A 17,147-nucleotide genomic window follows, 5' to 3' on the forward strand; every position below is an offset into this window, starting at 1 on the left:
TTTCTAAGTTAGTTTCATATACTTTTCCTTTATTCCAATTTAGTTTATCTGTATTTTTAAATCATGCAATGTTCAAAATTGTCTTCTGATTTATTTCTAAGTTAGTTTAATATACTTTTTCTTTATTCCAATTTAGTTTATCTGTATTTCTGAGCCTGAAAAAAAGTTTCAATTTCTTCCCAAGAACAGATTTAGTGCTCTAATACAGTCACAGGTAAACTCTTCAGGCAGAATAAACTTTCCCAGTTTAAATGCGTGCGCCCCTCTAACCCAAACAACATACAAATGTTGCAGCTGAAGGCTCTTCAAAGGCCACCACAAGAAACTAAGTGTCACAAAAGGTGTAACAGCAAAAAAGGATACAACTCTGGAGCAGGGGCTGGAGCTCTCACTGCTTGCCAGGGGCTTCAGACACATGCTACTTTAGCTTATCAGCAAGTGTTTTAAGTGTTTTGGCAGTTGTTTCACCTTAACTCACTGCTGAGCCTGATCTGCACAAGAGTAAATCAGAATGACTGAAGCCAAAAGACACACACAGGTCTAAGACTGAGGGGGAGTTCTTAATCTTTCTTCAGTGACTGCCAAAATTCCTGGAGCATTTAATTTTTAGTAGAAATGGGAGAGACAAGTTTTTAGTCATGCTTCAAGGGCTTATCACCCCAATCTCCTTTTTTTTAAATTTTTTTTTTTTTTTTAGGTAACTATACTTTGCTACCGTATTCTAAGCTGGGATTAAGAGAAAAATTGCACCTTGGAATGATTTTTTTGGTATCAACAGTTTCACATTATATGTAACAGCTGTACAAATTGCTGGGAAACAATTACATGTTTTGCTTCTTTGGTTGTGAAAATGTAACCAACAAATGCAACTGCAATTCAACATGAAATCTCAGCAAGTTATCAGTCACTCAGGTGAAAGTAAAACTCAAACCTGTGAAAGAACAATTTTGTTAAAGCAAATGTTTTAGAAGTAAACCCTCCTGCTAAGTTCTGTGCTACAAAATTTTCATATTTTGAATTGGATAAAATAGCATCAGGGCTTCTCAAAAAGAATCCGTATAAAAATAGAGAGATTCCTGTAGCAACAAAAGGTTTATGTGTGCATAAAGTTTGTGACAAAAAGCCAGCCAGAATGCATGGGAATTTCAGTTTTGTTCTAACTACTCTTTGAAAGTACCATGGTATTAACATAATGTACAGTCTAAGACTGGCATGTGAGCCAGGGCCAAACCAGCAGGATCAGCAAGTGATTGCAGGCATGACTTTAGTAAGTCACAGCATATTCCCCCTGCCCCTCTCACCCCTAAAAAGCAGCATTGGTATTTCTTTGGAACTGGATTCCTGGGCAATTCTATACCTCTTCCATGTTTTCAGAAAATGAGACTGTCAGAAGCTCTCAGTTTTTCAAATCATCACTGCTAAAACAGCATGAACTTTTGTTCTTCTCAGGGCAGGGTACAAATCTCCCCCCTGCTCCCCTAATGGACAATTTTTATGGTTAACTTTATTCCCCTTTATATAGCAGCCTGAGCTTCACTACAAGAGCACACTTTTCTCTCATCTCAAGCAACAACACTGCCAAGTGAAAAAAACTTCAACTAGTTAATCCAAGCTAACAGTCTTGTTCGTTCACTCCTTCTTGTAAACAGCTAGTTAGGACATGCCATGTTTTCCCGTGTCATCCATGCAGTTCAGTCCTACGGTTTTACTATCATGCAACACAATTTTCAAACTTCAACTGAAACAGTAAATGTGTGCTATAAATGCAAATTCTGTATAATAAACAGGTAACAGTTGAAAGTATGTAAATGGAGTAACTTCTTAATAATTTAGAAGTTGAAAATAATTATATTACATTGCTGAAAATGTTGCTAAGTGTGTAAAAAAAGTAAAGTCAGCAACTAACATAAATCCATACTGGTTCGCCCTTCCATGAGATACCAACAAAAGGTTCCACACCATTTTTTTCAAATTTTATTTAATCTCAGAACCACTGCTATGTTACACCCGTCAGGCTGAAATTTATTCACTCTGGATGTTCAAGTTCTGACAATTAGAATGGGTGACATGAGGATCCCTTTCCTCCAGTGTTGTGTTGCAGTCAATATTGGTCCAGTAAGACAAAAGTTTTGCAGTCATTGCCTGCCCCCACCCCTTTATTTCCCCCAATACATGAAGCATGGCCTAGCATTAGCATCACCCTTTTGTTTGCAATTATTTAAATAGGATGAGATGGAAACTCAGTTGTTTGCACATTTGTATGAAAGGTGACATGAACATTCTGTATTTTAACAAATAAACACTTAAACACAGGATTTTGTTTTGCCTTGTTGCAATCCTTTCACTTAAGGAAAAATATGGCCCCTCCCCCCAGCCATCACCATAATAAGTAACAAAACATTTGTAGTTTTGATTTTCATCAAGATTTCCAAACTGGCAGATTTTATTTTCACACCCTCTTCACAATAGACAAGATGCTTACCATATATTTAGGATTACAAGTTGTCACTAAAAGAAAACTTTACACACCACTATACATTTAGGTTGAAAAACTGTCCTTGCATGAAAAATATACCTAGAAATCAAGTGGTAAACAAGAAAAAACCATTGAGAAGATTAACGTTTTTAAAATGTGCCATTTTAAATTTATCAACTCCTCCTCCTCTACTTTTCATCCGTACTGTTTTCACCTACAGTATTTGTTAAGGCAAACAGCTAATCCATTTCTGAAGAGGTGTTGTGGAAATTGTGGATAAACAGCAAACATTTGGCATTAAAATAGATAGCACATATGTAGCCTCTAGTAATATACATTAAGCATCTCTCTTGGACTTCAGGATAATGACAGGGGAGCATGAACATGCTAACAATGTCAAAAAGGCTTAAAATTTAGCATCCAAGCAATTCCTATTAATGCTTTTGTAGTTTTCAAGCTCTAAGTAGTATAGATTTTATGCAAATGCATTAAAGAATTCTAGCTTGGCAAGTACACCCAAGCAGGTTATTAAACTATATATACAGAAAGTGATAAATACAGAATTAAAAGAGTCCTTCTGCTTCTCTTCATAGCCTTGAAAATTGACAAAAAACTTGAGGACAGCTCTACAATATTAAACATTAGGTAACCTCAGGAGCTGGGAAACCTAACTACACAAACTGATTAAAATACTCAGATGACTTTGTAGTGTTTAATACAATTCAGTTCGTAGTCAAGGGCACAAGACAACATTTAACAAAAATAATCACATCAATTGACCTAAAAATCAAATGTAAATAGATATGAATACAATCTCCAAAATCTGTCTTTAAGTGAACATTAACCATTTATTCAAAGTTATACAAGAATTTGAAGGATAAAGTCTTCTGCAACAGGAAACCAACTTACAAGTTTCATGTCTCAGTTGAATTGAAGTGGAGGCGAGCGGGGCAAGGGGAGGGAAGGGTGAACAAACAAATAAGTAGGCCTCATCCAGGCAGCTAGAAAGTAAAAACGGGCTCAACAGCAGCCTCCTCCAGCCTGTTGTCCTCCCTGATTGCCTGCAAGTGTTGCGTTGGTGGCAGCATGTTGAGGGCCAATTTTTATGCCATTTGCCTGAAATGAAGTTTAATACACAGTGTAAATATTTTAGAATATACTTGAAAAGCTACTTTTTCTATTTAGAAGATCATATAATAAGTTCTCCTAATGTATGCAATAAATACATCAAAGTTTGTAATTTTTCCCAGCATGTTCTTAGCAATTAAATATTATTTAAAGTAAGATGCCTTCCTTCTCATTTAAATTTTATCTCTGCATTACACTCTGTAACTTAAACTCCTATTAAAAAAAAAACCAAAACACAGAGCAAGGATTGTATTTGAATACTACTTGGCATATAGCTTAAAAATACACAACATTTGCTAAGAATGTATAACCTTCTCCCCTCTTGCCAAAATCTCCACTAGTTTAATAGTTTAATATAAAACTTTTCCTCTCTAGACAGCATTTCTTTCTGTGTTGAATCAGCTGTAGAGGCTAAGGGCATACGAGTGTTCTGTGTCATCAATAATTTCTGTGATCCCAAAAGACATGGCTACTTGCCAAGAACCCACACACAGCGTAGCACTTTCATTCATCAAAATCACACTTATATCTTAACCCTCACTCCCTCAAGTGGATTTTACCTAAAAATACACCACTTTGAGAAAAGTAATACAGTAGCTTCAGAAATTAAGCTCTTAAGGAAACTTTGCGTCACAGCAAATCTCAGATTTATAGTGCTTGGCAGTTGTTCTGCAGCAGTGGTAGCCTTCGGGTTTCTGGCACTCGCTTAGTATTGACAGCAGCTGATGTGGTTTCTTTTCGCTCTTTGACTCCCCTTTAATAAAAAGCATGCCCTATGGCTCATTGGTTTTGCCCCCTCTGGGCTGATAGCAACTTCTTGAGGAATCAAGAAGCCAGACTTGGCATAAAGCCAAATAAGTAGCACGGACTGTTGGCTCTTGACAGCATATTGCAATCAGAGCTCGGTAAGTCACAGTAAAGCAGTCAGCTACTATATGAAACTCGACAGATACAACAAGCATGCTTTTTCAGACACTCTGCTCTCCAATTTATACTGTGCTACCAACTACATTTTCTTCAGAAAAGATGTGAAAGATCTTGTTAAATTTTTCATCAGTGAACTAAATTTAAGAATTGTTTCACCAACATGTACACACACTTTCCAGTTAGAATTAGTTTAGAGGATTACTATTCATGTCTTATTTAGCTACAAGTTTCCTGATGCATTACTTTGCATACTACTGAAGTTTCTGATTCTTTCTTCTCTGAAGTCATGAGTAATACTTCCCATAGTTTCAATTTTCTCACGTTGAAATATATTGAGCAGAAATAGATGAAGCTACTTAATTTGAGTCCTGCGAATTCCCTCCCTACTCTGAACAATCCTGCAAGGATGGTAATGTTTAAGAGAAGCATCACACTGACAGTCTGGACATGCCTCTCCACAGAGCACAAACAGAACAGAGTGGTGGTGCAGATTTTCACATGTGGTTTCACTAAGCACCTCAACAACAATATTCAGGGACATACAGGATAAAAAAACCCAACTTGATCTTCAGTTGTCAAATTTTTTATGAGACTGTTAACAGAGAGCCTCTATAATACTAGTGTTACAAAGCAAGATTTTCAACAGCACAGTCATTTCAAAATTCAAGAGACATGATACATCTTTCTAGCCTTGTTCCCCTTTCTCCAGCTCTCCACCCCATCCCAAACAAGCAAAGGCACAAGCACTAATAATCTCTAATTTCACTAATGTGCATAAGCAAAATGGCTAATCTTTTATTCCCTACAGTATCCAGCCACCCAAACCAGGAACATTTCAAAAGTCTTTTATGTAACTCTCAAAGCAATCCCTCCCCTACACTGGACAGCTCATGGAGTGCATCTGGCATATCAACATGGTCCTCCATTTACATAGTGGAAAATTATCTTTGAAAACAGATGACACCATATGGAGAAGTGGATGAAAGTGGATTTTCTTCTCTTTTGGGGATTTATATTATTTTGTGATGCTTCATGGATGGATAGGGTCACTTATTTTAATCCATTTTTATCACAATGGCAGACAATTCTACAGCCAAATGGAACAGACAAATCTTTTGCTGTCCAGCTTTCTAGGGAAGGTGAATTGTGTACTTTAAAAAGCATAAAGTGTACATAGTACTAAAAGTTACCTCATTATTAATGTCAAAAACTCCTTCCTGTATTTTCTCGTAGATCTCCTTTGCAGTGTTAATAAATGCCTAAAACAGAGGAAAAAAGACCACAGACAATGAATGCGATATCCTTCAGTGTAGGATGCACTAATTGGAATTCAATCTCATGTGCAGTTGCTTCAGTGAGACTTTCCTTCCTGACCTCTGGAGAAACAGGTATGACAACAGCATCCTATAACCTACCCTGAAACAGCAATGGATCACACGCTGTTTACAAAAACAGTGGCATTTTCATAACATCTGTATTCTACAATCTGTTGTCCAGTAATTACAGGGAAAAAGTGGTTTTTAAGATATATAAATTACTTTTAAATTATTTATTTCTGACCCTTATGGATAGATTGTGTGGCAGATGGTTTCCCCTACCCTTAATATCTTTGTAATAGGCCACTCTAGATTAGAGTGCTTAGCAACATAAAACCACAGGGTACTTACAATGATGATGTAAGGATGCTGTCTGCTGGCTGAAACCTTACGCTATCATTTAATATTCACCTAATTTTAAGAATGTATTCTCTTTAATTAATCTTGCACACAATGGGTAACAGACATCTTAATAGTAGAAAGGAGAGGCCCCAGGTTTTGTAACGACTTTTAAACACCTATTCTTTTAATTCAGAGAAAATAATTTGACACTCAGGTCTGAACAAGTGACTGATATAGATGTTTTTGGTTAAAGTTTACAATCAATGATTCCATTTTCATCTCTCATTTAGCTTTATAGGTCAAGTAACACCTAAAAGAATGTATAATTTAGGAGGTGATTAACAGCAGCCAGTAATTATAATAAACACACAGTTCTTTTTGTTTTAAAATACCAACACCATGCAATCATACAAGACATGCTACCTTCTGCACAAGCCCATTACAGCAAATACAGATCTAATTCAAATATAAAAAAGTAAACAGGGTTCATGGAGAGGAACAAATCATACCTTTCCTCATTTCTACACTGGAAGCATTTGACTGCTGAACTTGCCACCAGAGCTTTGTTTCCTAATTAACAGGACTGATATGTTTTCACCTTTAAAGGCCTTACAGCTCCCCAGAGTAATCAATCTACTGCAGCTCAATTACTGCACCAAGCACACACCACAGCCAGTGAAGGAGACTTGAACGACTGCAGCAGGAGCAGAGAGATATGAATATGCATAAACTCTAAGTGGGTGATCGAATCATCACAGAGGGTCATGAGAATTTGCAGCAAAATAATGAGAAGAATTAATCATTGCAGATTCACAAGGCACTTAGGAAGCGAGTTCGTTTTTCAAACACGTGTTACAGTTGAGAAGAAAAATTGGCTTTCAGCCAACTACGAATTGATTCAAATTCCTCAGAAACTGAAGTTTTCTATGTAAGGAAAAAAATTTCAAACTTCTCTTTGCTCCTGATAACATACTAATTATTGTCATGGCCTCATACATATGCCCACTGAAAGGTGTAAGTCAGCTTTGAAACTTCACACAGCTGGACGCTGTGAGGATCCTTCCTTCTACTTCAGAGGGACATTAAACAGAACTTGAAGTCTTAAAAAAGTGTTATGATAACTTCATGTAAACAAGCACTTAACAATTGGCACTTCTAACTCTTCTAGAAGATGTTGGCTAAGTACACCAAGACTCTTAGAATTAATTTCATGAGAATTACATTAAATCTATAAAAATTGCTTTAGAGCAACAAACCACAATTTCAACAGACTCCAAACTGATACAACTGAGAATAAATTAAATTTTGGATACTACACTCAAGAGCAGTCATTGTAGCAATGCATCTGTCCTCACAAAAACCAGTAAAACCCAATGGAAAAAAAGCATTGCACAAAAAATTCCTTCTGTTACTATACGTGTACTGTACAAAGCTAAAGAGCATACTGAGTTCAGTACAGTATATTTTAATATTAAACATACTGGCCAAGAAACTGTTGATCTGAAAAATCCAACTATTCCATTAATCTCAGTTCTATCATTTCTGTTCTCTTACTGTTACTTTGCATAACGAAATGCCTGGTTGCACCAGGCCACAGAAATAATTCCTATTTGAACACAAATTTTAAGAACACAGCACATAATAAGTCTATCTCATGTTTTCTTCTTTGAACATATTCTAAAAAATTGCTACTTATCAGCCTTGAAGAGAGACTTGAATCCCTTGATACTTCAATTTTTTCCTCAGATCCATGTACCTTAACTTATGATTCAAAGTGTAAGCAGACTCAATCACCTGAGAAGATCACTAAAACAGCAGTCCACCTGCTTTAAGACTATCCCATCAGATTTTGGCATTGCATGCTAGTGCCCCAATTATCAAGGACAAGAAGGTGAACTTAGTAGAACTGACTTCTTCAAAAAATCTCTTTTAATACTGCATGTTCTCACTCTTATCTGGAACATGCAGTATACTATAAACTTTTAATTATTTATGGGCAGTTTATCCTATTTTCAGATTAACTGAGCCATAAATGCAGAAAGACAGAATGATTTCCCCTCAAATCCAGTTTAGATTTATTAGACCACATGCAGGGGACTGCAAGAACACAGCTGCAGCACCTCACACGCCAGCTTGGATCCAGGTGCAGTTTAGCCACTTCCACACAAGACCTCACCAGCAAGCCCACAAGGACTCAGCTGGCTGCCTACCAAGCCTACTGCAGTTGCACTGTACGTTCCTATAATGCTGCTGCTACTAAAACACTACACAAAGGCACTCGTACTTTTCCATCCCAAATCAGGTCCAGGTTAATTTTCACCCCTCCAGGGGAGGCAGTACCAGACTCACCCTGCATTTATACATAACCACCTGAAAGATGGCAAGGCCCTAGTACACAGTACCTCTATTACTCAAAAGGAAGTGAGAGACTTCTGCAAAATCTACGTTAGACTTACAAATTTAAAAATCCTTGACTACATTTTAGAAAGATTCAAGAAAACAATGTACCTTCAGGAAAATGTCTACATTTAATGTTTAACTCTGTTCATTTTCTAACCCCCAACTTACTGATGCTTTTTTCATGAGACTGCTGAATATAACTACCACAGCATTTTAAAAAGGTTGTATACAAAGTTATTCAGTGACTTGTTTTAATGTAACATGTTTTTCAATTGTGTGCTCGTTATAATGAGGTTCCCAAATAATAGCAATATCCCTTTGAGGAAAAGTGCATTACTGTACAACTGGGAAAGTGAGTATTGCAATATGTGATCTGCCTGTTGTGTCATGCCTGCACCTACTGCACAGTCAACAAAAGAGGCTTTTAAATCACAATATATCAGAATATTATCACTTTAGATTATTTGTATAAGGAGTTTCCCAGATCATATTGCAACATGAGAATCAAGAGGTCATGTCTCACAATGCTTGCTCCAAAAAAATACCCGAACAACCCAAAACTGCAACTAACACTACAGATACTGCATTTAAGGTAAATTAACCCTACAAACACTGAATGCAGAATTAAATCAACTTTAACATTGATATGATCACACGAATGAACAAGTAATACAGTTTTACTACCCTTGAGACAAATCCAGGAAGAATGAATTCTGTAACTGGCATCAACAACACAAGAAACAGGTAAGGGAGTAAGTTCTTGACATCTTGTCTCATGGATGCTGTATGCAGGAGTAATTGTAAGCTAGGGGCACCAGAACGTGAGTAGTAGAGCAGCTACATTTAGTTTTTACTTTCAGATGTCAATAATGTAACTTATCTTTCTCAGAAAGCTATTGGCAGGACAACAATCTTAGGACTTTGCTATAAGCTGAGCATAGCAGGAAAAAACTTGTAAATGAATTACTGGTACTATTCAAAACTCAAGACTTTACAAGTTCATCTTTGCCTATAATCATCATGTTCAGCACTGCTAGCTCGTGGAACATGCTGCCCTCTGGTGGCAATGTTAAAATTAAATTTAATGCATGGAAATAAAAACTGGGCAAGCATTATTTCCTGGATTCTTTCTTACAATTACATGAGGAATGCTTAAAGGTTAAATGTACCACAAAGTCTAAAGCATGACTCAGCCAACACCTAGAATTTTCTTCCTCCCCTCCAATTTCCTATCTTATCTTTTAGCAGTAAGATATGATATAGTTAGATTACTCTACTATTTAAGAATGCATTTGGAAACAGTAACAACATAGACAACAAATGGATTTATGCCTAAAGTATTCACATCCCGGTGTGTAAGTGGTGCTGGATGGCTACTTAATTAAGTGAGATTCCAAAACTCTGAGCAGCTCTTTTATGCACCCACAGTAAGGCAAGGCAATGCTTTTTACAAGTAAATTATCTTTCAGGAAGAAGCCTAGCATGCTAAAAGGGATGCAGAGGGATTACTAAGCATAGTAAGGTGCTTTATAATGAACCCACACCCCAAAAAGCACCCCAACACATTCCTAACCTTATATTTGAAGTATAGGTGAAGAAACATAAACCAGAAGTCGACAGCAATTTATCTCCCCATTGATGCACAATCTTTCTGACAGACTTACTGAGCTGATACAAATTACTAGAGCTCAAACTGACTTAAAAAGCCCTGTAACTGTTGTTGAACAGTTACTCAGGACAGAATACTTGAAGGAAAACAAAAATTATAGACCCGCCCCAGAACTAAGAATCCATTTCTCCAGCAATCTATCTACAGGTCAGGCAGGCAGTATCATGCTCTTCTATAAAGACTGAAACACTCAGTTAACTGAGACCTTTTATTCTCATCATACCTTGAGATGCCCAGAAGCCCCAAGAACCATGGCAGAGCCAGTGTTCCTTATTGTGAAGTTGGGGCCCAATCCCAGGAATTGCTGCAAGAGCTAAAACCTGTGTATCCTCATTACAGCCAGGTGTCCTGCCCCTTCTCCCTTCCTCAGCTGAACTGACACAAGCTTCAAACTCATTTTCTCATGGGAGAAACTGGCTAAGATGTCAGCTTTGCACAGCTGAATGCCTTCCTCAGCTGAACTGACACAAGCTTCAACCCCATTTTCTCATGGGAGAAACTGGCTTTGCACAGCTGAATGGTCACAGAACTTTGATTTCCAGGAACTTGAAGGAATACTGGTTTTGATACAAATTAAGATAAACCTAACTTTTGGGTGGGTGGTTTTTTGGTTTTTTTTTTAAAGACTCATGACCTAGAGATCCTGCTCTTTTGTGAGTGCTAGTCCCTTACCTCTTGTGTGTTACTTGACCTTGCTATGAAAATTACTAACATCCTATGATTTTTAAGTTTTATTAAATAAATCCCTGCTTACTATATTACCATGTCAAACAACTGTTTGTTTCCCAGCTGTTAGTTGTGTTCAAGAAGGGTTGGAAGGCAAATAAAACATACTCTAAAAATCAGTTCAACTTTAGGTGCCGCTCAGAATCTAATCTTTCCATGAAATTTTCACTTTCACCCTTCAGAATATTACAAAAGAATATCTTCTTTCTCTTATCTGTGCCACTGTTGAAGCTACAGGAGCTTTGAATATTTGTTATTCATTTAAGCAAAAGCATGAAAGAAGCTGCCTGAATAGAAAATTAAGTTACAACTGAAACAGAACCACTGAATGACCATGAATCTCCACGTACCAGAAGTGCTCCACTGCTCAGTGGAAACCATGAGTCTCTTCAGATTGAATCCTAAATAATGAATTCATTATTGCATTCTATTTATGTACAGACAACTTGGAATAAGACAAACAATGCTCTTAAGTTTGGCACAGGCACCCCTCCATATGGGAAACAACTTACTAAAACCAACTCCCACACCAGGAGTCAGTGGTACACTGGCACAACTCAAGTGAGACCAGCTTCTGAACAGTGATGTTTAGCACTGCTTTGACCAGCATCCAGAAAACTTTCTGGCTTAGGACTGGTCACATCATTAATCGTTATTAAAAGCAGCAATCTGGAATGAGATAATAATGCACTAAGTTACTGTAGCTTCCCAAATACAGCTAGGTATCCTTACTTCTTGAGAATCAGTGCACATAAATAGATTCAAGCCATTGATATGCCAGGGACAGAGAGTTAAGCACCATGTGCTGTAGGGGACTACATGGTCACCCTAAGGTCATGCTGGTGATTCTACTCTGCCCTTGTCCAAGCAGTAAGCTCTCAGCAAACTCTGAACTGCAGGTTGCAGGTAAGAGCACAATTAAGAGTCACAAACTATTGCTGAACTACCAATGAAAAAAACTAATGGGATAAAATGGCTAATGTCTCTTGCAAATGAGACAAAAAATTCTTATATATTGTGTGTTGGTTTAATGAGAGGTCAGAAAGTAATGGATGCTATGATTAAAACAAGTGCAAACCTGCCTGGGGTTCAGACCCCAGAATTACATGTGTACAAGTGAAAAGCCTCCCAATGGACATCATGGTGTTTTCTTAGAAAAAGTAAATAAGCAACACTGAAATCTGCAAACAGTGTTTTAGAGTGCACATCACCCATCCACAATTCAACACAGCAGAGCAAATATGTTAACCAAGATTCTAAAAGTTAACAAGACTATTGTGAGAAAGCCCACAGCCATTCATGAAAGTGTACACTGCCCTAACTACAATCACCTTAGAAATCACCGAGGAGAAAAAAAGAGAAGCACAAAAAGCCAGTAATATTTTGATAGTTGGCTACCTGTACAGCTTTAGACAGAGGTTAAAAGGAAATCAACAACAACATCCTGTTCAAATAAATATTATACAGCTGAGGAGACTACCTTCAACTGTCCTTGCACTGCAGTCAGATAACAAGCCTGTACCTAAGCTGCCTCCAGTAACCATTCTATCTTTTCAGTGATGCAGAAGCTCTTTTACACAATCCCATTTCACATGAAATATGATGATTTAACCCTGTGGTCACAACGAATTCTTAGAAGTCTTCGAAGTATCTATGAAAGATCTACTTCCCACTCCCTACCATCTATTACCTATTATGCAAACAGGGTGGAAATTTCTCCAACAGCCTTGCACAAAACAAACAGCCAGCAGAATGTTTTCCACTCCTTATCATCCATTTCTGTTCAAGACATAGGTAATGAAACAAAACCCTGAAGAAGATAATGAACAATTTTAAACTGTTTTAAGCACCAATAAGGTCACTGTACTTCTCCAGCTATGGATTTACTAAGGTATCCCACAGTGGTGGAAATAAGGATTGAACGAGGGAAACAGCTTAAAAAAACATTAGCAACAGAAGCTGATTTGTTCATATGAAGAAACTGCTAGAGGTTAGGATTTTGCTTCTGTAGCTCTTAACTATTCTATATCATGCCACTTTTTTTGTGTTTACTGAGAACACCATTTACGGAATGCACGTGACTGTCACTGGAAAGGATTATATCCTAAAGCTTTTCCACCAGAATTAGAAAGTTAGCACTCACACAAGGAGAGAATTCTATGTGAACTTTTTGATGAAGAACTTCATGCTCATTTGCCTCCTGATAATCAGAGATGCATTAGATACTGGACAATTCATTCACTAGGACGTATTTTTTGATGCAAAAAGAGGTGATAATTTTAGAATCAGGTAGTAATGAATTCTGTGGAAGTCATCTGTAGCTTACTGTAACTTTTCAAAAAACTTAAATATTTTATAACTAAAAGGCTTTACCACCAAAAGCATACCTCATTGGTCACACAGCATTTTGAATTTAGGATAGTTTTGGAAATGAACAGGGATGGATTATGTAGTATAAGAAGCTATGTCATTATAAGAAAGGTCAGTGTAGAAGAACTGAGTATGGGCTTGAAAGACAATGTGAAGCAATCTTTCTGCTGTACGTAGCACTAGCATCTCAGCTGGAGCTCTTGGTCCACCACTGCACTTGTCTGGCTACAACACAGTTTTCTTTACAGCAGCCTCCATGGTGCTGTGTTTTGGATTTATGACTAAACAGTGCTGATAACACACTGATGTTTTAGCTACTGCTGAGTGTCAAGCTTTTCTATTTCTTATGCTGCCCTCTCCTGACAGTGATTAGGCTTAGGGCAGGCAAAAGAGTGAGGGCACATAAACCAGCCAGGACAGCTGACCAGAGCTGGCCTGAGGGGTATTTCACATTATATGATATAATGCCCAAGAATAAAAACCAAAGAGTAGTCAAAGTCACTGGTTCTCAGAGAAATTAAATCTAATTTGAAATTCAATTTGTTTGTATGAAGTTGTGACTGCCTTTCTGTCACTCTTCATCCACCTCTTTCCTTAATATTTAAAACTATCTCAGGCCTTGAGTTTTATCTTGCCTTGGCTCTTCTGGTTCTTTCCCCTATCCTGCTGGACAGAAACACTGAGTGAGCAACTTGGGTATTCAGTTGCAGCTGAGCTCAGCCCACCATGACTGCCCTTCAAGAAAGGAAGGCAGTAAACCAGTGAGAGATGCAAGAACTCACATGTGTCCAGAAATGTGAACTATAAGCCAAACTTGAAAAGACCTAATTTCTTTAAAGTAGCAAGAACTGAAAAACTTATTGAAATACACAGCAGACTACAGTAACCAAGGCAATGATTCTTTCAGCAGGTCTGTAGAGGACAGAAAATAGAAGCTGTGTGCAAATTGAAGAAGATTCCTACCAGGTAGTATACAGGAAAGATGATGACAGTACAAATAGCAAAGTACTACAAGAGATTGCTGTGAAGAGCTCGTGATATACCAGGAGCCTTAAGAACAGGTTACAGTGACATCTGCCAAGAATACCAACAGCTTGGCTTGCTTTGGACTAGCAAATCTATTCTAGCCTTACTTCTTAGATTTCATAGCAGACAGAAGTTAGCCATTTCTCTGATCAAATACTTCAAAAAAACTCACAATTAGGAAGTCTCAACAATATCATTAATGCTGTGTAATCAATTACAACGCAGAATAATATATAATACATATTATTCTCATGATAGAAAGAGTAGCTAATTCCAAATTAAGGAACCCAAAATCTAGAGGAAATCTATACAAACAAGTGTAATTTAAATCAACTGTTTTAGTAAAAAGCCAGTGTTGAGCAAAGTTACCTCCTCTACATTGGAAGCAGTTTTGGCAGATGTCTCCATAAAGATAAGTCCATGTTCTCGTGCAAATGCTTCACCCTCCTCTTTCTTAACTTCTCGTCTAGACTCTAAATCACTAAGACAGAAGAAAAAAGAAAAGTTAAATTACATGGTCTAACATGTCCATATAAAGATTGTTGTTCACAGACATGCTTATAAGCCTGAGAAGCCAATAGCCACCATTAGAACTTGGGTATATAACTTGTCAAGCCCTTAAACAAAGTAGAATTATTGTAAACCCTGCACTTATCGTATATGGAATAGTCACAGGCATCACACTTACTTGAGCTATACACCCTAGCTGACATAAATCTTATCAAATACTTCATTAAACAGCGTTCTACAGGATGAGTGTGTATTTATCTAGGTATTCCTTGAATACTAACTTTAGACATTGCACTTTCAGTATATATCACTCTCTTCTATTATATTATCTACCAATTCAATACTATAAAGCTGAGCTGATAAAGGAGCTTTATAAATGTGTTATTTATATGAAACATAATTTAAAATATAAAGTTATTTTTTCTATTCAGTAGCAAAACTTCATACAGTCAATTTCTTCTCTGATAAAAAACCCCAAACTTAAAAGCAGAATTAAGTTCTTTCGAACTACATTAGCTGTTCTCTCCCAGTAAGTTAGCACTTAGGTTGTGAAACTCCTGGCCCTCCAGCAGCAAAAGAAATTGAAGTGACTGTTAGACAAGTTCTTGCTTCCTGCTTTCCAAGAAATTTAATTCTAAATTATTACCCAAAAAAGCAGAAAAAAAACCCCTCTTGGACTTGACAACTAGAGACAAATCTATTTCTCTAAGTCATACAGACGTAAGTATTTCACCCTTACTTTTTAAAGATTCTTTAATAACAAGGAATTCAGTTTGTCCTTCTTTGTAAGTATATTACATCTTGAGCAATAAGAATGATATACTTATTACTCATGTATAAGTGTAAGATATATATTTAAACGAATTTTCGTCTCAATTGTACATACATAAATATCTTAGATAGAAATTTTTAACTATTTTTAGTGTACAAATAGATATATTTAATGTGCAGTCAGTATAGAAACAAAATATATCATGCTAGACTTCAGTTTTTGCCAACTTTGTAATTTTACATATATTAAAAAATTTAATACTCACTGTGGCATATATTTTGCAGCAAAGTAGGTTTTTGCAATTTTTAACTAAATGCTAGCTGAGTTACAGAGTCAGTACAATTCAGCACATTATTTAAATATTTTAAAAATTTTAAGAGAAGGATACAAGAAATATCTTCTCAAAACAATTTTGAAGTTGATGCTCATTATATTTAAGCACTCTCAGTATTAGCTGACATTATCTTTTTGAACCTGAGCAATGTCCTTAATTGTTATTACCATGCTACTCTCAAAAATACCTTATTTAAAACCTTGATTCACTACAGTGTTATCTCCATGACAGAACACAAACAAGTAACTTTTTACTTGAAATAATGCAGTTGTATCAAAAACTGCAATGACAGCCCAATCAAAACTCAATACTGATACCTAAACATATTCTTAAAGATCTTTAACTGCTTCTACTAACCACAGTTGTCTTCCTCTCTCCATTCCAATAATTCGAAGCATTTGGTCTTACTAGATCAATATAGCTATGCTTTGTTCTGGAAAGAAGATTAAGTACAGTATTTGTAATGTTTTAACACTAGTATTTGTAATGTTTTCAACAAACAGCCATTATATTTCAAATTAAATTCTCAACACTCTTCAAATCCAGCAATAAGTCAATAGTACAAACTTATGTCAAGTGCACTTTTGGGAGTCATAAGAGCAGTGTTTATTCCTTCAAAACTACCCTGGTAGCATACACATTCTTCCTTCCACCCATCTCTAGTGTCGCGTCCTACCATAAGAACTCTTTCAGGATAATGCAATAAAATTGAAAGAGTATTCTTCCTGCCCTCCTTGAAAATAATATCTTTTAAAAAGCTTAAAATTTTAACTCTTAATACTCTTAGTTCATGTGGCACCCTAATCTGTAACAATTTACAGTGCACATTTTAAGTATATTTATTGTTTGAATAAAACCTAGTTGCAATTGGGAATTACTGGGCTAACTGAACGTAGCAAATCAGTCTGCATCCGCAGAATACAAGACATGGAAAATTTAGTTTAACAGCTAAGAATAATCAGAAAGAGTTACAGATGTCAATTAAGCATGCAAACTTATCTCAAGTAAACAGTACACATTTCTCTCAGTGCCATATTTTTACTCACACAAGTATAAAAACAGTTGGTCAGGGCCATCACGGGTTTACCAAAGCTTCATTTAATAAAACAGGGTTACATTTTTTATAATAATTTGTCAAGATTATGCTTGAC

At 36.6% G+C, this 17,147-nt stretch overlaps 1 protein-coding gene across 1 annotated transcript in view; it reads right to left on the bottom strand.

The window, feature by feature from the left end:
• Window positions 1-1,962: 1,962 nt before the first annotated feature.
• The window catches only part of RAB2A (RAB2A, member RAS oncogene family), a 43,393-nt gene continuing 28,208 nt past the window's right edge, over window positions 1,963-17,147 (bottom strand). The window contains exons 6-8 of the mRNA XM_039703114.1: window positions 14,750-14,861; window positions 5,722-5,790; window positions 1,963-3,592 (exon numbers count right to left, since the gene is read on the bottom strand). Coding sequence (XP_039559048.1) covers window positions 3,497-3,592; window positions 5,722-5,790; window positions 14,750-14,861 — 277 coding nt within the window. The 3' untranslated portion in view covers window positions 1,963-3,496. The remainder of the gene's footprint in view (window positions 3,593-5,721; window positions 5,791-14,749; window positions 14,862-17,147) is intronic.

This window comes from Passer montanus, unplaced genomic scaffold, assembly GCF_014805655.1.
Source record: "Passer montanus isolate IOZ18808 unplaced genomic scaffold, ASM1480565v1 scaffold16, whole genome shotgun sequence".
Lineage (NCBI taxonomy): Eukaryota > Metazoa > Chordata > Aves > Passeriformes > Passeridae > Passer > Passer montanus.